Raw genomic sequence first — 22764 nt, forward strand, 5'->3', positions numbered from 1 at the left:
ATCTCTCTGCACTATTCACAATAGCCAGGTGATGGAAACAATCCAGATGCCCTACTACAGATGAATGGATACAGAAAATGTGATATATATACATATATATATATATATTCTACATATCCAACAGACAAGATAAAATAATGGCATTTGCAGGGAAGTGGATGAATCTAGGAGAATCATGCTAAGTGAGACAAGTCAAGACCTAAGGAACAAAAGGCGCATGGTATCCTTAATATGTAGCTATTAGATCCAAACAGTACAAGAGTGAGGACTTAAAAGTTGCATACCCAGTGCTATGGACATGGTACTGGAAATATAAACACAACTACATAGACATAAAAACTTATGCCCTTATAGACATAATGTTTTATTACATAGATTAATTTGTATCTATGACATACAAACCCTCAGCCTAATTTTGATTATGTTCTAAAATCTAAGTGCCAGTGATTATATAGAGATTCCCTTCTTGAATACTTGTTTGTTAAATTTGAAATGTGATGTAAAAGTCAATGTTAATAAATTCTTTAATAAAAAAGTGCAATTTCACATAAAAATTCCAAATTTCCATTTTTCTTCAAAGGTACTAAGATCTGACAACACAAGTCCTTTACACACACACACACACACACACACACACACACACACACACACACACACACGTATGTGGCTACCATCTGGCAGTAATTGGTTTGCATCTAATAGCAGCTGACCCTTAGATGGAGCCTAAAATCCCAATCCTCAAAGCAAGGCCTCTGCTGGCACCTTTGTGGTAAATTGAGGCAGAGGTAATACCACCCATAGTTCACATCTCAACAAGATGACTGAATAGATTTCAACAAGACTGTATAGATTTTAGTCTCTGCTCTCCAAATAAGCCAGACTGTCTCATTAAAGACCCAGAAAGTATGATCACAGACACTGGCTCCGCCCCACAATACTGGTCGGTGCTGTTGTCTGTAGGTTCATTATACTAAAGTGTCCAGAGGAATGGCAATTTGATCTCAGCTTTATTCATGATATTCTCAGCTCTGCTATATGCTTTGCTTCCAGAATGGCTTCATTCCATTGCAAAATGGCAGCTCCTGCCCCTTTCCTATGGCCTTCAAGCAAAAGTCTGAGCTATAATCTAATTAACTCACTCCTACGTTAACCTCTTCTGTCTAGGAGAATGTTTGACACTGACTGGCTCTGGCTTATTTATTTATACAGTTCATTATGATGAAACATGATGATTTAAATCAATGTTTCTCAATAGGGGTTATTAAAATTTTCCTAGAATATTTCTCAGCTGTGAACTACTCCCCTTGCAGGATATTTAGCCCAATCTGGCTCCACCCACCACATGCCAGCTTTACAAACCAATCACTAGAGTCACCAACAATGCACCAAATTACTCCTATAACTGGAGCCTGGATGAATACAATGGCCTGCCACACAATGTGGGAGGATGATTCCTTTAAAATAAAATCTGTGGCCGGAGGTATGGCTCAAGCTAAAGACTGCTTGTCTAGCAGAAGTTCTTGAGTTCAGACCCCAGTAACACAAAAAAAGAAAAATAAGGACAGAGCAAGGTATAGTAGTATATGCATATTATCTTAGCATTTGGCGAGGCTAAGACAGGAAGATTGGGAGTGCAAGACTAGCCTCAGCACTGAGGTCATTATCTCCAGAAACGAGCCAAATAAATAAATGGGTCCTATTAGCAATATGTATTCTGAGTAGACAGTCTACAAGTATCCACACTACACTTTTCTTCTATGTAAGTAAAAAAATGGCTTTGTTGTTTCTGTGGTTGCTTAATGGGAATAACAACTGTGGATGATAAATGCCTCACATGTTTAACACCTTTCAGATGTGCGCCCGGTTACTATGGAAACCCTTTACTCATTGGAAGCACCTGTAAGAAATGTGACTGCAGTGGAAATTCAGATCCCAACCTGATCTTTGAAGACTGTGACGAAGTCACTGGCCAGTGTAGGAATTGCTTACGTAACACCACAGGATTCAAGTGTGAACGCTGTGCCCCTGGCTACTTTGGGGATGCTAGGACAGCCAAGAACTGTGCAGGTACAGGAGAAGGAATCCTCAGCCAGCTGTCTGGCTAATATGAGAAATTTATATCAGGGAAATGTTGCAGGAGTGGGATTGTCAGGAATGCTGCCAAGGAAATAATTAGGGTCATAGTTAGATGAATTTAAACTACCTGAGAGCCCATTGTTCATCTACTGATGCTTTTCACTAATGTCTGATAACTCTGATTTGGAGGCTTGGAGTCTGTTCTGCCAAAGGTCAAGTTCATGAGAGCCAAGAATTTCTCCTAGGACTCCCCTCCCTCTCTTCTTGGGACTGATCCTCCCTCACACCTGGAGTTGGATTAAACTGCAGACTTCATCTATGATGAAAGGATGGTTTTCATGTCAGATGGTATGCCGAGCTCCATGCTCATTTAGCACCATGTCAAATGCACCTGGATCTTTTTTTTGGGGGGGGAGTAAAGTAGTTGTAGGATCATGGCAGAATCCCCAGGGGGCTTCAGAGAGAGGAATTCTAGGTGCCTCATTGTCAACTAGAAGGCACATGTCATTTGCCAGAGTTGAAGCAGGTGAGGAGTAAAAAATATAGGATCTGTACAACAGATTCTACACAACCTTAAAGATGATGGATGATTATAATTCATCCTCTTCAAAGAATTTCACAGTTACAAACTGGCATTTCTAGAAACAATGAGAATATAGCCCTATTGTAAGCATGAAATGGACTCCCTCCTAATCTCTTGTTTTGGTTTCCTACAGTGTGCAACTGTGGAGGTGGCCCATGTGACAGTGTCACTGGAGAATGCTTAGAAGAAGGTTTTGAACTCCCAACAGGCACGGACTGCCCAACCATAAGTAAAAATAACAGTACATCATTGACTAACCCCACGTTCTCTATCATGCTGCAGATGCGCGATTAGGAAGGACTTTGAGAGCTCTTTCTCGCTCTCCTTTCTTCTCTCTCATTCTTCATTCCCCACCCTTTATCTAACTCTGTCTGCACCTCAGAGACCAGGTAGTTGACATTTATGTAGTCTACTTTTGAAAACTTATTGATCAGCCTCCATATTGATCATGTTGCCCCATGGGTAAGGGCATAGTTAAAGGTGCCATTTCTGGTGGGAGGGTTTATGAGCACATTTCTGCATTGGCTCTCTAGGTCTTCAGGCAATGCCCCACAATACCTGCCATTACTGAGATGCCAAGAGGCTTCCATGACATATGCTAAACCAAATCTGAGTTGGGGCCAGAAAGAAAATATTCAGGTGTTATCAAATATGGCTGTCTTCTTATGGGTTTCTCTGCCAGTCCTTTTCATCAAAACACAACCAATTCCACTGGAAACAAAACTTTTGATTTAAAGACTATTTTAAAATTAGATATTCCCTTCTCCAAAAAAAAGTATCTTTAGTCCCATAGTCCATCTGGACAGAATAGATAAGTATTTATGGGTTAACATCACATCTTAGAAGATGGCATGGATGTGAGGCACAAACAAGGCAAGGCTTGTGAAATGATCTCAGATAGATGGCTCTCCAGCCAAGTATATTTAAGAACATCAAATGCCTTCTTGGCCCAAGCATCTTCTCCAGCCCAATGTGCTGCCTGAGGACTCATTCTCTGATAGAATTCACAAATAATACTTCATTAACAAATTAATATATTAACTCCCATCAACTACTTACCCTCCATTTACCATCTTTTTAGAAAAGAGCACAGCCTGAGGAAAAGGGGGCTTCGAAAGGGACAGATTACAAATAACAGATAAAGACAGGATTCAGAGCATGGTAAGCTCTCCTTTAAAATATAATCTAGATAATCTAGGCAGGTGACCACAGTGATCAGAGAACCTCAAATGTGAAAGGTGAAGAGCAATAAGAAACCAGACCCTATTGAGTGCTGGTGGCTCACACCTGTAATCTTAGCTAGTCAGGCGGCTGAGAACTAAAGATCACAATTCGAAGCCAACCCAGGCAGGAAAGTCCATGTGACTCTTATTTCCAATTACCCATCAGGAAACCAAAAAGTGGAGCTGTGGCTCAAAGTGATAGAGTGCTAGTCTTGAGCAGAAAAGCTCAGGGACAGCAACCAGGCCCTGAGTTCAACCAACAAACCAACCAACAAACTGGGTGCTGCCTTTCCATTGTGCCCCTTTTTGGTTGGAATTTTGGCACACACTCCCCTTTTGGGCATGGTATTCACAGTGATGCCTTGTTCCGTATTCATCAGACAGGTGGTAGACTCCACAGACAGCAACCAGGCCCTGAGTTCAACCAACAAACCAACCAACAAACTGGGTGCTGCCTTTCCATTGTGCCCCTTTTTGGTTGGAATTTTGGCACACACTCCCCTTTTGGGCATGGTATTCACAAACAGTGATGCCTTGTTCCGTATTCATCAGACAGGTGGTAGACTCCACAGAAGAGCTCGGAGAGGTGAAGGTAGAGGTTAGCACCTGAATGGTGACTGGGGAAAGGTGCAGCCAAGAGCCAGCCAGCTTCCCTACCTATGACCAAGTCAGAGTGATCTAAGACTGACAAAAATAGCATCATCCCAAAGAGCTTTCCTGAAATTAAGCTTTCCTCTGCCATTAGTGCTCTTTTATCCCACTTTCCCTGTTGGCTGTGTTCTTTATTATGTTCTTCATTATGTTTAGTGCCTGATATACAGTTTTGTTTGTATAAAGATTAGCTTTGTAGCCAAATGCAACTACTCAGGAACAAAAGAAGCTCGGTGTTAACCAAGCTACACATTCAGCATTTAAAGCAATAAGTTGCCAGGCTGACTTTTGGTTCAGAAGAAATGACATCCTTGTTTCACCTCTAGGCTGCGATAAATGTATCTGGGACCTGACGGATGATTTGAGGTTAGCAGCACTCTCCATGGAAGAAAGCAAATCTGGGCTGCTGAGTGTGTCCTCAGGCGCCGCTGCACATAGGCACGTGAATGAAATGAACGCCACCATCTACCTCCTCAAAGTATGCGGGGGTGTCGTGCCTTGGGCTGAGCTTTCAACTCTCTTCATGGAGTCACTTCGAATAACTTCTTCTATGCTCTTCTGTCATTTGAGACTCATAGTTACGTTACAGATGGCTGGGTTTTGGTAGATCTAGTGTATATAGCACACAAAATTACATAGGAAATTGTGAAACCATAGGGGCAGTCTTTTCGTCTTTTCATAGTAGATGTGTGATGTGGCTGTAATGGAGTTTGAACTCAAGGCCTGGATTCTATCACTTCACTTTTTCTATCAAGACTGGAGCCCCACCATTTGAGCCACAGCTCCACTTCTGTTTTATTTTTGCTGATTAATTGAAGATAAGACACCCACAGACCTTCCAGTCTTTGCACCTTGATCCTCAACTATCAGCCTCCTGTGTAGCTAGGATTTCAGATGAGAGACACTAGTGCCCAGGTTAGAATCAATCTTAATCAAGAGCTGTTACCTCTAAAAGAGGTTAAATGGAAAATAAAGGAGTATGCGCAAAACTATTAAAGAGAAAGAAACACTCCTTTTTGTGAGGCCATACATTACTTATCCAAATTATTGTTACAAACCTATCATTACAGCTTGACCTCAATTATAAGGTCTTGGGGAGTTTCTCTAGAAACTTTCTTCTCTCTCTTTTTCTTTCTTCTTATACACATTCTCCTTTTCCAGGCTGTCACATGCACGTGACATATTCTACAATTTTTTATATAGCCTGTTTTAAGTTGTTGATTTGACAGATATGAGAAACAGAGGATATATGTCTGTTTTATGTGTGTGTAGACTATGAAACTCTCTTTTCTTTCCCTATGTCCTGGACTTGTAGCATAACAAATAGACATTTTTAATTTCTGAAAGAACAAGAGGTTTAATACCACAGATCTCTTTTACTTTGACCCAAAGAAAGCCAAGCAGAGCTAAACAAGACCAAACCTTCAAAAAGTGAAACAGGCAGGCAAGTGGGCTAAAAATAAAGGTAATTGCTTTCTTCACACCAAAAGAAGGGGCATGTGTTTCTAAAGTCTACTTTCATTTATCTTGGAGAGTTGATCAGTTATCCAAGGCCTGGACAGGTTGAAATTATGCATCTCAAGATACTTAGTGGTCACTTCATGGTCTTTTATACTTTATGCTGATTAAAAGCTCTTTTTACCCATAGCCACCCAGGCCCCACACTAGTGTCTCTGGGCTACAGAATGGAGCTTAAATTTTCAAACCCTCAGCCCTCAACCTCTGCTGTGGGCCCACTACGTTTTAAAAATATTGTTTAAAACCTGGTATATTCACATTTACTGAAAATTTACAAAACATGTTTTTCCACAGACAAAATTGTCAGAAAGAGAAAACCAATACACCCTAAGGAAAATTCAAATCAACAATGCCGAGAACACAATGAAAAGCCTCCTGTCCGATCTGGAAGAATTAACTAGAAAGGTATGAGTTCAGTTTCTATGCCCTCCTTCGAAGAAAAGGTTTAGCCAATGCGGCTAGACATAGGTGACTGAGGTTAACACAGCCTAGAAAAACAACACAGTGTCCCACGTGTCTTAAAATACATCAAAGCCATTCAGAAAGTTAACATATGCCATCTCCATGGACTCTTCCCATTTGATGGGTTTTGAAAAACTATGCTTACACTGCTGGTTAAATGTTGCAGTTAAGATAGTCATTCAACTGTTTGCCTTCTCATTTTATAGATAAGAGCTAGTGAGCTCCAGAATAGACCTTAGCATGTAAAGTATACAAACAAAATGTCTGATAAAGGAAGCATTAAATGCTCAAAGTGAGATAAAGGGTTTGTGTCCCAAAAGCAATTTTGCCAGTTGGCCAAAACAAAGTAACTCTTATTTTTGCCAATCCTGTGGCTTGAACTCAGGGCTTGGGCACTGTTCTTGGACACTTTTTACTCAAGACTGGTGCTCTGCCACTTGAGCCAGAGTACCACTTCTGGCCTTTTCTGTGTATGTGGTACTGAGGAATCGAACCCAGGGCTTCATTCGTGTGAGATGAGCACTCTACTATTAGATTACACTCCCACCCTAGGCTGCATCATAAGACTTTCTCAAATGATAAAAAAAAAATCTAATGCTTTTTCTTCTCATAATGCTCTACCTGAGCTGCAGCTGCTGCTTTGGCACACAGGTGTTTTGACGTAACAAACTGTCAAAGCTCTTTCCAAAACAGTTTTTATATCCTATGAAAAATAGAGCAACAGGTGTAGCTTGCATGCAGGATGCACTGAGATAGAAAAGAAGAAAAAGAAGAAGAAGAAGAAGAAGAAGAAGAAGAAGAAGAAGAAGAAGAAGAAGAAGAAGAAAGGAAGGAAAGAAAGAAAGAAAGAAAGAAAGAAAGAGAGAGAGAGAGAAAGAAAGAAAGAAAGAAAGAAAGAAAGGGAGAGAGAAAGAAAAAGAGGAAGGAGGGAGGGAAGAAAAGAATAAATCTCATTCAAATATTTTTTTGGCCCTAGATTTCCTAAACTTTTTTAAAAGATGCTTCTAAACATGCAAATTACTCTAATTGCACCCTTAGAAGATTTATCTACTTTAAAATGCATGTAAAATTGTCCCTAGCTTCAATAAATGACATCTATTAATCCAACCAATAGCCTAAAAGAGCAATGAAATCTCTTATGTGTCAAAAGAAGTATCAAGAAGTCTTTGTCAAAATTCATTGTTAATTCATTTGGGTATCATGGTTAGATCTCAGCAAAAGTATCTCAATTCTTGAGGCATCCTTTTCACCCAGATTGCCTCCACTCACATTTGTCTTTTTGTTGGAGAGTTTTCCTGCTTCTAATGTAAATTAAATACAGGCAGGGAGTATTGGAAGTTTGAAAGTGACCTCCCACTATTCTGGACAACCAGCACAGAACACCAAAGTGGGAGCCTGGTGATAAACTACAAAAACTTTCCTCTGGTCATTTTCAACAAATCTTACTGCAAGTAGCACCTGATTTTCACAGTTCTAGTGTCACAAGAGCCTGCAGAAACATTTCAAAACAAAGGCACAAGATTGGACCTAATGTTTAAGGAAAACTTTGCCTTAGCTTTCTATCAAGAAAGTAACGAATATTTGGCTTTAAGTGTGTGAAAGATTTCAGCACTAAAAGATTCACAGCACTAAAAATTAAGCTGTCTCTGGAGCTTGACAAGAAATGCCTCTGATGGCAAATTATCTGTTGCATGGGTCTCCTGTGGCCCAAATCTCACAAATCATATTCACCACAGATATTACTGCTGTGCTAATCTGCATATTCAAGTCCTTTAGCCCTCATTGGAGAGGTTGTTGAGACTTTCCCTTCATCCATGCATTGGTGAGCAAGAACAGCCAGTGTCTAATGAGTCTTCCTTTTGCCATAGTCACATCTGTAATACCAAAGACCATTCCAAGATTCTACTCTCATATGTTCTCAAAGCCATCTTGCTCAAGCTCTGCTAAGCTACAAGCAAAGATGCAGATAGTGGCTCTCCTCCCCCCCCCCCGTCCCAGCGCTACTTTTCACCCTCTCAGTCTTAGAGACTCATTGCAGACCCTGGAGTCACAGAGCCTACTCTTCATGAGTGATGCAGGGTACCACCCAATCGGCCTCTCCATCTCTGTTCTCCTCCCTGAGCTGAAAGTGAAATACATCAAAACTATGAGGTTCATCAGTAGTCCTGCCTCCACGCCCCCCCCAAAAAAGCACAATGAAAAGAAGGGGTCCTAGTATGATGATACTCCCCTATGATCCCAGATACACAGAGATTATGGTAGAAAAATAAGAGCCTGAGTTCAGTCTTGGCAGAAACACTAGACTGTGTCTGAAAATTTAACTGAGGAATAGTAAGAATGGGTGAGAATGTGGCTCCAGCAGTTATCTAGCAAGCAAAAGTCCAGAAGCATTTCTGAACACCTGGCATGAAACAGTAACTGTGTTAGCTGCTGAGGCTACAGAAGTGTATAAGGCCCTGCAATCAAGCTGCTCAGAGTCTAATCGAACAAGATATATAAAATGACAGCTATGACATACCATGTAGTAACAGATGCCTGGTAGAGGCTAGAGAGTAAGAAAGAAATACTGAACTCTTTCATTGGGAAAAGGTTTGTGTATTGAGAATGAGCTGGAGTTTATCAAGAACTTCCAGACAAGGGAAAGTAGAATACTAACAGTGCCAAGAATGTGAAACAGCAAGCCTATTCCCTCCCTCTCCGGATCATCTTCCCCCCCCTTCCCTTTCAAATTAACAAATAAATGTACATACAACACAATTTTTTAGTTTCAGCTTGCTATGATGTTTATATTATTATTTTTCTCCCATAAAGTCACAGAAAAAAGATTTGAAGAAGCTATCACTACAATACTATATTACATTCAGTAATTGTATCATTTCTAGGAATTAATGTCTGATATAGAGGGCTTATGCTTATAATCCTAACCATTCAGGATACTCTTATCTCTAGTTAACCAAAAAAAAAAAGATAGAGCTAAAGGTATGGCTCAAGTGACAGAATTCCAACTGTGAGCAAAAAGACAATTGAGAATAAAAATGAAAGGCCTTAACAAAGATCTAGAATCAACCCAGATGCCCCTTAATAGATGATTGGATCAAGATGTATTTATACTCAATGGAATTATATGCTGCCATCAGAAAGAATGACATTGCCCCCATTGTAAGAAAGTGGAAAGACTTGGAAAAAATCATATTAAGTGAAGTAAACCAGACCCAAAGGAACATAGGCTCAATGGTTTCCCTCATTTGTAATAATTAGTATATGTCTAAGACTCTCCTAGCAGAGGATTACAATAGCGCAAAACCTAGATACCTAAGGTCATATAAGATGAGGCTAAATGAAAGGATTTCTAGGATATGGAAACAAGAGCTTTATCTTGTGTGATTGTTGTTTTTAATGTACTATGTTATTTCTCTTTTCCTTTGTTGCCCCTTGGTTAATCTCATATTGTTATTGTATCTGACTTTTGTTACCTGGTATATTGTATATACATTTATTTATTTATTTGAAATAGGAAAGGGAAGGGGGAAAACAAGATGAGGGGAGGGGATGGGGAGAAAATGTGGACAAAAACATGAGAAGGGTAACAATGTGTGAGAAGTAATGCACCTACTATCTATCTGGCGAATGTAACTGTAATCCCTCTATACATTACCTCAACAATAAAAAATAAGATAAAAAAATGAAAGGACACACAGAGAGAGGGGGGAGGGAGCGGGAGGGAGAGAGAGAGAGTAATGAATGTTTACTTTGCTCCAAGCTGGGTTTATTATATGTATGTATCTCTAGATGTCTAGCTGTCTGTCACTATCTCATAGTGCCCTCTGGTGTTTAGCAGAAAGAAATTTTTTTAGGTGTGGCTTCCCCCAATTATTTTTTTAATTTATATTTTTATTGCAATTAATAGAGGGGTTACAGTTATATTTGCCAGATAGAATGAGCATTGCTTCACACATTGATACCCTTTTCCATGTTTATGTCCCCATTTTTCTCCCCGCAGCCCCTTCCCTCATCTTGTTTTCCTGCCTTCCCTTTCCTATTTCAAACAAGCAAATAAACATATATACAATATACCAGATTACAAGGTAAGATACTGTAACAATATGAGAATAACCAAGGGACAACAAAAGAGATGACAAATAACATAGTAAATTAAGAACAACATTCCCCCAATTATTTTTATCACTGGAATTCAGTTTCCATGTCAAAAATTAGTTTAATGACAATAAACTTTTCCCTTGAAGAATAAGCTAGAGTGAAAAGATGAGGAGTTTTTGGTAATTATAACTATTTAAGCATCATCACATATGTATGTGTCCAAAACTCTACAGATTGTTTTGAACAGTGAAGATTGCAATCAACAGTAATCATCCAAGCTGGAGGTATAGCTAAAGGGCATAGTGCTTGTCTATGATATATAAGGCCCTGGGTTTGATTTCCTATGACCAAAAAATACCTGAATAATTTTATTTTATGCATCATCTAATCCAGATCAACACTTTGCTACACAGCTAAGCCAAGAAAATTACAAGAAAAGGCAAGAGAGCCCCTAACAAATGCCAGACTAAAGAATTTTCCCTCCCATTAAATATAGTTGATCTTTCTAATGCCAAGACAAAGTTGCCCCCTGTGCTGTTCACACAAGGCTCAGTTCTGGCCTTGAACTATGTCCATGCTCTTAACCACACAGAATCATACTCCCTACACACATACACCTGCTTTCTTCAGAATCCACAATGGAGTTGGGATTTAAGGTTGACAAACACTATATAGGAACTCTGAATCAGAAATGTCTAGGTTGAATGAATAAAATCAGCTGTGCTGAACCAAGTATGCCCAAGAAATTACTGGAACAAAAGTACTATCCACCTGGATGGGAAATTGGAACAAAGCTCTGAAATCTACCTTTAGCCCACTGAACATAATAATCCTTTAAGTCTCAGTTGCAACAGGGGTTTGGACCACCCAGGAGCCCCTGGACAGTGGGAACTTTTCAAGGTCTATTTATCTTTAAATAATCTTTATCTTCCAATCGTCAAGCTCTTCAATAAGTACAATGTCAATTGGATCAGCAACCCTGGGTCATTTTCTTGCCTGGCATGGAGAGATACAGCAAAACTTCAATAGATAAATTACACGGGAAAGGTGGCTGCTTTAGATTAAACTGTGACTTATAGCTTAGGAATAACATCTGATTTTATATCATTTTGTGTTTCTAAAATCTGTCACCGACTCAGCCCTCAGGCTGAATTCTGGGGCAGTTCTGTGTGTGATAGAACTTTTACATTCCCGGGGAATTTATGTTCATAAAATGAACACAGTGTATTCACCTACTCCAGATACATGTATCCAAGCATTCCCTTTCTCAGTAAATTTTACCTTCTGTTCATTTGGACTCTTTGTAGGGAAATAAAGCCTCAAGAAAGGGGCAACTTGTTCAGAAAGAGAGTATGGATACCATTGACCATGCAACTCAGCTTGTCGAGCAAGCCCACAACATGCGGGATAAAATCCAAGGTAGATATATTCTCTTTCAATTCAGCTTAATGTCAAGGAAATGCTGAATGGGTTATTGCAGTTTTGAGAAAAGGCTACCATCGGTGATTATTGTGTGCCAGGAACTTGTTAAGAGGGTGATGGGTTTTAATTCATATACGTCTTCATTTCACATTTGTTTCTCTAGAATTTCTGAACCCTTGTTCCTGCTTATAATCTGTTGGTCTCAGGGGAAAATGCCCAAAATAATTCCCCTTTCCAATTATTTCACCAACTTTAATACCAGGATAGTTTTCCAGGAGAGAAAAATCACATGATATGGTGTCCCTAAAATGCAAATGTTAAATAAGAAGCACATTTTTTTTCAGTTATTTACAGACAAATAAGTGCCTTTAAATGTAGTAAAAAGGTTGACATTCTTAGGTGCTTCTATGGTGCTCTTCTATAAGGAGTTTGGTAGAAAAGTTGCTCTAGTCCCCAACCCAGAAGAAAAAGGTGGAGGAACCTTGTGATATTTCTTTGCTTTAAAACACTGTGACAAATTTACCTTTCCCTTTAGAGATGTACTTATTTGTGCTAAACCTCTGCTATGTGCTACCTGTATCTTGGAGATAATAGTACATTAAAAGCCACCTTTAGGGGCCAGAAGTTTGCCCTAGTGGTAGACTGCTTACCTAGCATGCACAAAGACCCAGGTTTGATTCCTCAGTACCACATACATAGAAAAAAGCTGGAAGTAGTGCTGAGGCTCACGTGGTAGAGCTCTAGCCTTGAGAAAGCCCAAGGACAGTGCTCAGGCTCTGAGCTCAAGCCCAGGACTGGCAAAAAAATAAATAAATAAATAAAAGCCACCTTTAATTTCCTAACCAAAAGAGACTGCGTTTGTTCTGGTATAAAGAGACTTTCCTTAGGTTAGATCCAATGCTTGTTTCTTTAGTTTTCATTGTACTATATATAATTATATAATAAAGTACACCAAGTACATCCCAGAATACAAAGACAGTAAGGGTTCCACAGTGGGAGATTTGTATCTCTGTACTGACGGATCAGGGCATATTTCAAGAATAGAGATATAAAAAGCCAAGGTGCATAATTTACTACATTTTCATTGCTATTTATAATACTCCATATAAAGTTCCCCTTCTCCCATCCTCAATGCCTCAGACTTTTGCATTTACTGATAAAATGTTCTTTTTTTCTACAGCATTTTAAAGTAACAATTGATGTGTCCAAGACAGTAAGATGGAGCCTAGAAGATTAGGTGACCTCATCCAATGAAGCAATGAATGCCTCTTTAGGCAACAAGTAAAATTAGAACCCTAGTAAGCCATTCAAAAGAAATACATCATTTTTACTGTTTTATAACCTAGATTTTGTTTCTAAGGTGTTTCATTTGAGAAGAATCTAAATCTTTATATTTAACCATTAGTCGTGGGAAAGAATAAAGAAACATAAATGGGAAATAGTAACTTTTAGAAATTTTTAGTCTCTTTAAAATAATGTGTGATTCGTCTCCAAAGACAAAAATTTTATTATCTGTATTTCCTGATTCTAACCAATACCAGACATAGCTGAAACAAAACAGACCAAATCTCTAAACATATTCTTTGCATCAAAATGCTAAATAATTCAACATTTTAAGTACTAGAACTTAGAAAAATGCTTATTTTATTCTGAGGGATAGTATTTTTAGGTATTGTATTTTAAAAGTGAATGCTTTAATCCCCTGATTCATTCTTAAAGCATATCTTAATTTCCCTAGAACCTTCTAGAGAATGCTATAATTTAATAGCATGAACATTTTTCTGCTCCCATTAATCTCTCTTCCTTCAGAATTCAGGAATGGTGTACAACACCAGCAGTGTGTCATTCATCATTCTCAGCCACCTCTAAAATAGCTTCAAGTGACCTTCAAGCCATTAGCCACATAAAATACAACCCCTTATCCTGGTGTGATTTATGTGAAGCCAGTGTTTGTTTACCCATCTTGTCTGACCAACCACATAGATCATTGTAAACCACAGGCACACAATTTCATTTATGCCAGGAAGATAAAATGCTTCCTCCCTGAGTTGCCATAAGACAAGGTAGCAATTACATGTGTTTCTTCAGATCATATAGAGTAGGGATGAGGGAATCAGCAACCTGGGCCAGCCCAGCATGCAGCTTAACATGCTACTGTATAAAGTTATCTAGTCCCTCTGAGCTTCAGTGGATTCTTTGTTTTTGACATACTCCATCCTACATATAGAACAGTCAGTGTCACCAGTCATTACAGAAGGCAAATAAAATTACCAGAAATGACCAAAAATTCATCACACTGTAACCAACTGTCATTTGATAATTTGTCTAGAAAACAACCAGAATGGCTCATTTGGGTAACTATTAACATGCTCTCATTTTGCCCTGGACATTTGTTTTGTTAAATCCTTGTTTCCATTGCATCTCACAGATGATAGGCAAGAGATACTTCTGACCATTTCCTCAAGGGTAAATATTTCTATAAAAGGTTGATCTAAGACTGGCAGCTCATCACCCCCGAAATCTGAGCTTCTTCAATGGGTGTGAAGCCAGATGGGGCAGAGTGCAGAGCAGCTTTGGAGCAGCCGGTTTCCATTCTGGTGAAGATACCCTGTGGAAGGCAGCAGGATTCCCTCCGGTTTTCTTCCTTTGGGGAATACATAATGAACTCCAGCACTAACACCAGTGTTCACAGTGTAACATCACTGTTGTCTTTGGAGAAATCTGTCTTTGTATTGCAGGATCGGCTTTATGCCTTGCCCACTGGCCTGCATTCCTTTGTGCTTGCAGTAGCATCCTCTCTCCTGGTCCCCATTTCACCATGTTTCTTCTTTCAGAGATCAGCCACAAGATGCTCTTTTATGAGGAGGAACAAGAACTTGGCCCTGAGGAAGTTGCTGAGAAGCTGGTGTTAGCTCGGAAGATGGTGGAGGAGATTCGAAGCTACCCATCGTTCCTCGCGCAGAGAGAGCTTGTGGATGAAGAAGCCGATGAGGCCCAGGAGTGTACGTGTCTTCAACATCTGGCTGACCCACCACATGTCTGCTTTCTTTATGGGTCCATGAAAGGATCCCAAGCCACAGGGCAACATTTGGGGAAGCAATGAATTCTCAATATTCAGAGTTATGGAGGGTTTGGTTGTGGCCTTAGGGAATCCATCAGGAAACCTTAAGAGCTAAATCCAGGCCTAACTTTGCACCTGTGAGAAATAGCTGAAGCTACAATTTTCCTGTAGAATTTTTAGAGACTTAGCAGTTGGTGAAAATGTATAAAACAGGGGAAGGAAGGCTACAAGCTACCAATTCCCAAGACTATATACAGTAAGGAAATGCATATTGAAAAGGCAGAAATGCAACAAGCCCACCAACGTTCATGTTCTGAGAGTCCTAAAAAGACTTTTAACTTTTAACATCCGGCATTTGTTTAATGAGAAAGATGGGCACCAAGTCATAGAAGGATTGTTGAATACACAGCTTGATCACTGTATCACTTATGGATCATTGTAAACCAATCCAGCTCCTATGCACTCAGGTAAAACATTTATTTGCTCGTGATGTCATGGGTTACCAATTTAAACTGGTCCCATCCTAGACAGCTCATCTCTGCTGTGTGTGGCATGGGCTAAGCTCACTTGTGTATCTGGGGCTGGCTAGGAAGGCTGAGTCTCTCCCACTGTGTGAGTTCTTACTGTTAAGAAGATAGCCACAGCTCAATCACAAGGTGGGACATAGCCTTCCAAAAGAGTAAGAGTAGAAAGAGTAAGGTTTCTTGAGGTCTTAGAGTTCAGTCATGCCATATCCACTCTATTGATCAAGACCTAGCCAGATTCAGAAAGTAGGAAGTTGGATTGTACTCTAGATGGAAAGAATCACAAAGAATTTGCATTCACTTTTATCTTACATAATCAACTAAAGAAATTTCAGCTTGCATACCATATTTTATTGCGGCTGCTAAAATCTCATAGCACTTTTTCAATTCATCAATAAGAAATTTGTGGTAGTTATTAGACCTATCTCCAGATCTTACTAATTAAATGCATTCATAACATAGTGCATATTGTATAATAATTTCTAATTTGGTCATTTAACCTATTGGCTACTCTCTAAATTTATTTTACACGTTTAAAAACACATTGTAAGGAGGGGGTCTAAAGGCTTCCCTGAATTGCAGAGACCACAGGCAGTACATTTTTCCCACAATTGTTACTCTCTACCTCTGCTAATAATTATCGTAGATGCCATCAAAGAGCATTATTAGCATAAAGATTTATTGTGGAACGAATCTGTAAAGTCTTAGCAACAGAGAGAACCAAAGAAGAATCCCAGGCCCCAGTTCTAAGTCAGGATGGGCTCACAGCCAGGAAAGCTGGAACTCCAGTGTCATATCCAGATGTTCCCCTGCGCCTTGCCTGCTGTGGCACTTAACAAGCCCACCCTGAAGAGAGGGAACCAATTACATTTCCCCAATAGCTTCTCTCCCTGTTATGAGCTTGTATTTTCTTTATCCAGACAGAAACTTATGTCTTCTCACAATGATTAAAGATAATACAAACGTACAAGCATAGTCAGCACGTCTTTTGAGGATAAATACAAAGAAAATGTAATACCTTATCACCATTTAGTCTTTGTTACATTCCAAGTCAGGATTGAGATCTGATTTCAGGAGCTAAAACTGGTTGCTTCTGAAAATGAAATGCAGGGAAAGAGTAGTTACAAACATCTTAAATTTTGTCTTACTGTTGACAAGATAATTTTGGGCCTTTTTGACAGTAAAAGCCATTTATATCCTAGTCTCCTTTATAGGATCCAAGAAATAATAACTGAGGTAACATGGCCACATAAAACAAAACTAACCAGCTCCTCTTTGCCCAATCTTGATGAGGAGCTTCTAAAGTAACAGTCTGACTTCAAATGTAAAACATGGTCTGTTTTGTCAACAATGGAATTAATCTCAATCACTGATGAAGGATGAAATCTTGACAAATTGGCTACATATTGGAGGAGTGGAAGGAGGCGGAAGTCCAGAGTAAATCTGTCTCCATTTCTTCTCAGTGTTGAGCAACGTCGAGAACTGGCAGCGGCTGCACAATGATACCCGCTCTTTGTTTCCTGTCATTCTGGAGCAGCTGGATGACCACAGAGCTAAGCTGTCAGACCTCCAGGAATCACTTGACCAAGCCCTTGACCATGTCAGGGATGCTGAAGACATGAACAGAGCCATAGCCTCCAAGCAGCGGGACCATGAGGTATGGTGTCTATGTCAGGCATTTACATTTTGATATTACACCAACAGGGGAGAGCTAGTATAATTTTTTTCAATATTGGTATATATACTCATTTAAAAATATGGCATTTTTAGTGCTGTAAATTGCTAATGTGAGTATGTGTAGCTAAAAAAAATCAAATTGACACTATGGTTGTTTAGTTCTTGTTTAGATAAGAGTAAAGTTATACCAGGCCAGATGTGGTGATATATACCCATAATCCCAACTGCTAGGGAGGCAGACAAGTTAGTGAGACTCCATGTTAATAAACAGACCAAACCTTATAATCCTAGCCATAAGGGAGGCATTGTGATGAAAGATATGCACATCGTGCCTGAGGCCAGCCAAGACAAAAGGCCTGTATCTGGAAAACAACTACAGCAAAATACAGAGACCCCTCCTCCCTTCCTGCCCATCCAGTCAAGCATGGGACACTCCTAGTTTCATCATCTGAGCAGTTTTGAGCTCTATTCTGTTTTCTTTTTCCTCTACACTTTCGTTAGTTCTAACCTTTATCGTTTCTTACCCATACCCTCCCCTTCTCTCCTCCATTCTTGCTCCCTTCCAGAATGGCTTATCTAACTTTCCCTCCCACACCTTGTCCATCCGAAAGTTTCTATTTAGTATTAACTGCTATTCATTTTCAAGATATATTAATTATGTCATCTTCATACACATAGACATAATGTACGTCAGTATTATTTGTCCTCCATCCTGGTTTTTTTTTTTTTGCTTTCTCCTTTCCTCAGCCCCTCAAACAATCATGCTTTGATTCCTCCATCTCCAGCTCCTCCAGGAGACCAACCTCAATCCCATATGACTTCGGCAGAGCTCTGTTTCTGTATTATGATCATGTGGGAACAGATCATCTTCTCCTGCAAATTTAAGTCACTTCAATATGTCAATTGTGTCTTCTTCATCTTTGGGTCCTAAAGCTTCTGTCATAATGCCTGGCACAAAATAATTCAGGAAACATGTCTTGATTTGCTGTTCATCTTTGAGGGCTTTCTAGTTGTTAGATTTCTGGAATTGTACCCAAGTTTATTGAAGATCTTCTTTCATCTCTGAGTAATAAGTGATTGTTCTTTACTGTGATTAAAACCCCATTCATCTAGTCTGTACAATAATACTGTTCTATTTACAAGAAGAGATTCAGAGCATTTACATAAGGAATGCTATGTGAGAAGTTGTACTTTGAACTCATAGGACAATTCCAGAGGGTCATTAATGAAGATCCCAAGTCAGGATTAATACCTGAAGAAGTGGGACTCCCAACACAGAGCTTGTCCTTGTCAGATGAGAACAATTTAATGGCATATAGGAGACCCCAGATATACTACAACTATCTCTGTGGCTACAGAGTAAGGCTTAATTATGGAGAAATTCAGTAAGACCCATTATTGCCAGAAGTGGTGAGCTATATGTGATTCCCATTTCAGATGGTGAGCTGTCAATCTCAGCCTTGTCTTCTGTGCAGACCTAGCTTAGAAAACACATGCATGTATACTATGTATTGTTATGCTTTATTTTCCATTGATTTATTTTTAGGACTGATCCTAGCACCAAAAGTCCGAGTAAAGTCCCTAACAAAAGGACTTATACACAACAACTGAGAACCAAACTAAATACATAGACCTAAGGCAGCTAGTTTGCTAACAGCCAGTCAATAGCCATGTGTGTTTCGGGGGGGCACATAGGACTCTGTTAATTTAATAAACAGTAAGTGGACAATGGTACACATATGAAAAGACTTGAGTTCTAAAAGTGAATAAGTAAATCAATGCCAAAATACCTTTTAATTAAACTTCCCTTATGCAACATTTTTTTAATCTTATGCATGTGGATACCAGGAATTTGGCATTTTCATGATTGAAACAGATGGTAGGCCTCATTTTAGCTCTGCTAAACAAACTCATTGACTGAGCACAAATGAACAGCAGGAGCAAATTTTCAGGAAGAGAACAGCATAGCACAAGGCATTTCAAAGCCCCTCTCATCTCTCCTTTTCTTCCTTGTCTTTATACTTGGCACCAGCCAAAGCCCACCCTTTTGCTCTCAGCCCCCTCTTTCTATGACTTTATGCCATCTCACAGTTTCAGTCCTGGAAAGGGATTTGGAGGACTGCACCCTTCCTTATTACTGAGCTCATAGTACCCACATGGATGGCTGTGTGCAGGAATACTCACATGGGTACATCCTGTTATTAACTGGCTAAAAAAATAGCAACCCATTCCTGTTAAGGCATCTTTTCTCCCTACCACCAAGTCTCCTCATTTGTGTCCCTGTGCCTCATTTGTGTACCTTCCTTTCTCTCCTTCCTTCCTTCTTTCCTTCCTTCTTTTCTTCTCCACTGGATTCTTTGCCTTTCAGAATCCCATCTCAAGGAATCCCTCTACCTGTGTAGACACAACAGATCAACCTGCTTTGAAAGCTTTCTTTGGTTTCCTATGAAAAGGAAGATAAATTTACCAGCCATCAGTGATTTGGGCAAATCTTCCACTTCAGCTTGATGTTTCTTAATTTTCTTACAAAACCCCCAGCCACTGGAATAGCACATCGTGTGGTATTCCTTCATTTCCTTTGCTCATTATGTCCATTTCCTGTCCCTCTATGCCCTCTTCTGTCTACCCTTTTTGGTAGATTAAGTGGTTCCCTCTGTAGATGGTACTTTAGTAAAGTACCTCGACTACTTACCAAGTTTAGTAGTTCCTACATTGTTACTATCTTCTAAATTGCTGTAAATTCGGTGAAAACTAGAACACACACATACATGCATCCCTAGCGTGAAAACCTTACTCATAACTATCAGGCTGCAGACAAGCTCAAGTAGTCCAGATGAGTACCAGGTTTATAACCCGGTCACCACAAAAAGTCACTCACCCACTCCATACCAATACTGATCCAGTCATAAGATCTATCTCCACACCAAGCTCCATCACACGTGTCATATGTTCCAATCCAGATGACATCTAGTTTAATTGCCTCATTGATACATGTGCCCTATGTGCACACATAGTCTACATCTAGTCTACTGGGTTGCAAGCATTCAAAGGGGGAGCACTTTAGGAACTTTGCACAAATCATCTTGCCAGCACCTAACAAAATACTTCACATGTTTCATTAACTTTATTGACAGACAGATAGACAAGGGCATGGAATATTCTCATGTGATCTACATATGATTTGAATATGCTGCCTATGTCTGGATTATAAATATTGTACACTTTTATATTAACTTAAACTTCTGACTAAATATTTCCATTAACATTCTTTTGCCTGCTTTTGTATATTAAAGTGTCATGAAACTTACAAGAAAATTTAAAGCCAACTCTTGGCTTTTACATTATTCCTACAACAAATTGATTTGGATAGGCCTGATTTTTTTGGAATTTTTTCTGTACTTTAAAGAACAGTTTTAATTTCACAGTTTTCTATTAAACTTTCAGCAGGTAAGAAAGATATAAACCAACATTTCAGTCTTTATGTCAAACTAAAAATACCCACAAACCGTAAGCATTTAGACTTCTACAGAAAGCCTCCACACAACTAATAATTGTCTTATTTACTATGCCATCCCTTTTCTAACTTGAAAAGGAATGGAATTCAAAAATCATTTTCTGTTAAATATCAGATTCTATATTGTAAAGAAAGGTAAATTCTCTTTGAAAAGCTCTGCTTAGGGATTTTCATAAACCAACTCTCCACTCTCCTAAAACTGTTGTAAGCTTTTTAGGATCAGGAAAATTATTTTCCTTTTCTTCCACTTTGTGAAAAGGGTACTGAAGCCCATAAAATACAGCTAACTCTGTTACTTCCATCATTTTTTTCATAATACTTTTCATTCAAGTTGATCATCTTTCTGTGGGACTATGTTGTTTCCAAGCCAATTTTATTGCTAATGCTACATATGAAAAGTGAGGGAGAGACTTAAACTTGAAATATACCATTCTGCAACTACTATAAGTAAGTTTATCATACAGTGCCATTAGCATACAGCTTTGAAGTTCAGCTGTGACTTTAGTGTCAGCCATGTTCTCTTAGAGTGACCTAAACGCTAGAGCTCACAGAGGGGCTCATAACTCAGTCCGCATAAAAGGTAAATGGCCCAGTGACAGCTAAATAATACCAACCCTTTCACCTCCCTCCCACTACATACATTTTACACTACTGATTTTATGTAGCACTCTGTAACAACTTCTTCTCCTTGTGAAGATATGAGTATCTGGCCTGAGATAGTCACATTGCATTAGGTTGATGGGTGTTGGGGAAGAAATGTTTTTAATGTCCTTGAATCAAGAAGAAGCTCCAATGTTGTTTTTTACCATCTTTACAACTGAATGTATCACTGTAACAATGTATTTGGAGAAGAGAACTTTCAATCTTCCTTTCCACTGAATCAGAGAAAAACTACAAAGAAAGAACATTAAGATGGAAGTTTTAAAGTATGTCCTCCTATGGATAGCATTCTAGAATTAGTTTCATGCTATCCTACATTACACCTTAACATGTATTTAACCTCTGATTTAAATGACTACTTATAAAGCAAATTCACTTACTTACCACTTCTTACTTAAATTGTAAAACGAATCTTTCACTTTCCATTCTAAAGCTCATGTCAAGTTGCTTCCATAGTCTGAACTCATTTAAAGCTCCATGCCTCTTACCAGTCACAATATCACTACTTCTGGAATCTCAAAGTGAAGGTAGAAATTCAAGCATTCATCTAAAAGACAGTTGTAATTCCCCCCTCGAAAATCTGAACATCTAACGTAAATAACTTAGAAAAGTATGAAGCAAGACCACAATGTTCTGCTTCAATAGTAGAGCCCTTTTAAATTTTTCAGTGGACAATAGGATTATATTTGCTTGAATGTATCTTTTAATTATCTTCAAGTCATTCTACAAGAGAGTTTCAACTTACATGTCCATTTATATGTACAGTACATCTTCATCACAGTTATGCCTTTCATCATTCTCTCCCACACTCCCTCTCTCTCTCTCTCTCTCTCTCTCTCGCTCTCTCTCTATCTCTTTCTCTCTCTCTTTCCCTATATATGTATATATACATTATATATATATTTATATATTCCAAATGGACTATCTCTTCCAGGACTAAAGTTGGGACATTATAAGTGCTTTTTAAATTAAATCTTTTTCAATTACTGCAGATATGCAGCCTGCATTCAACCTTGTGTTTATAGTCCCACTTTGCAATATAGAAAAATAGAGGATGTTCTTTCTAGGATAGTAGTTCTTTGAGATCCTGGTGCCCAGAGGGACTATTCTCAAGAGCTTCAAAAACTCTCTGAAATGTGTATTTTTGTTATGTAAATGAGAAAAAATGTGACTATCAGACAGGTAGTATTCTTGAAAGGTGGAAATAAAATTCAATAATGAATCCTGATTTATCAGAGCTCAAAAACAGCAGGTTGACATGAACCATTATCCCTGAAGCATTTACTGAGGACAGA

The 22764-nt window shown here is 39.0% G+C and overlaps 1 protein-coding gene across 1 annotated transcript in view; it reads left to right on the forward strand.

Moving 5' to 3' along the window:
• The window catches only part of Lama4 (laminin subunit alpha 4), a 132566-nt gene that overhangs the window by 58148 nt on the left and 51654 nt on the right, over positions 1-22764 (forward strand). The window contains exons 6-12 of the mRNA XM_090338257.1: positions 1853-2067; positions 2793-2888; positions 4860-5011; positions 6346-6456; positions 11919-12030; positions 14868-15035; positions 17082-17275. Of these exons, the coding sequence (XP_090194383.1) occupies positions 1853-2067; positions 2793-2888; positions 4860-5011; positions 6346-6456; positions 11919-12030; positions 14868-15035; positions 17082-17275 (1048 nt within the window). The remainder of the gene's footprint in view (positions 1-1852; positions 2068-2792; positions 2889-4859; positions 5012-6345; positions 6457-11918; positions 12031-14867; positions 15036-17081; positions 17276-22764) is intronic.

Source organism: Megascapheus bottae, chromosome 8 (assembly GCF_031878675.1).
Source record: "Megascapheus bottae isolate mThoBot1 chromosome 8, mThoBot2.hap1, whole genome shotgun sequence".
Taxonomy (NCBI): domain Eukaryota; kingdom Metazoa; phylum Chordata; class Mammalia; order Rodentia; family Geomyidae; genus Megascapheus; species Megascapheus bottae.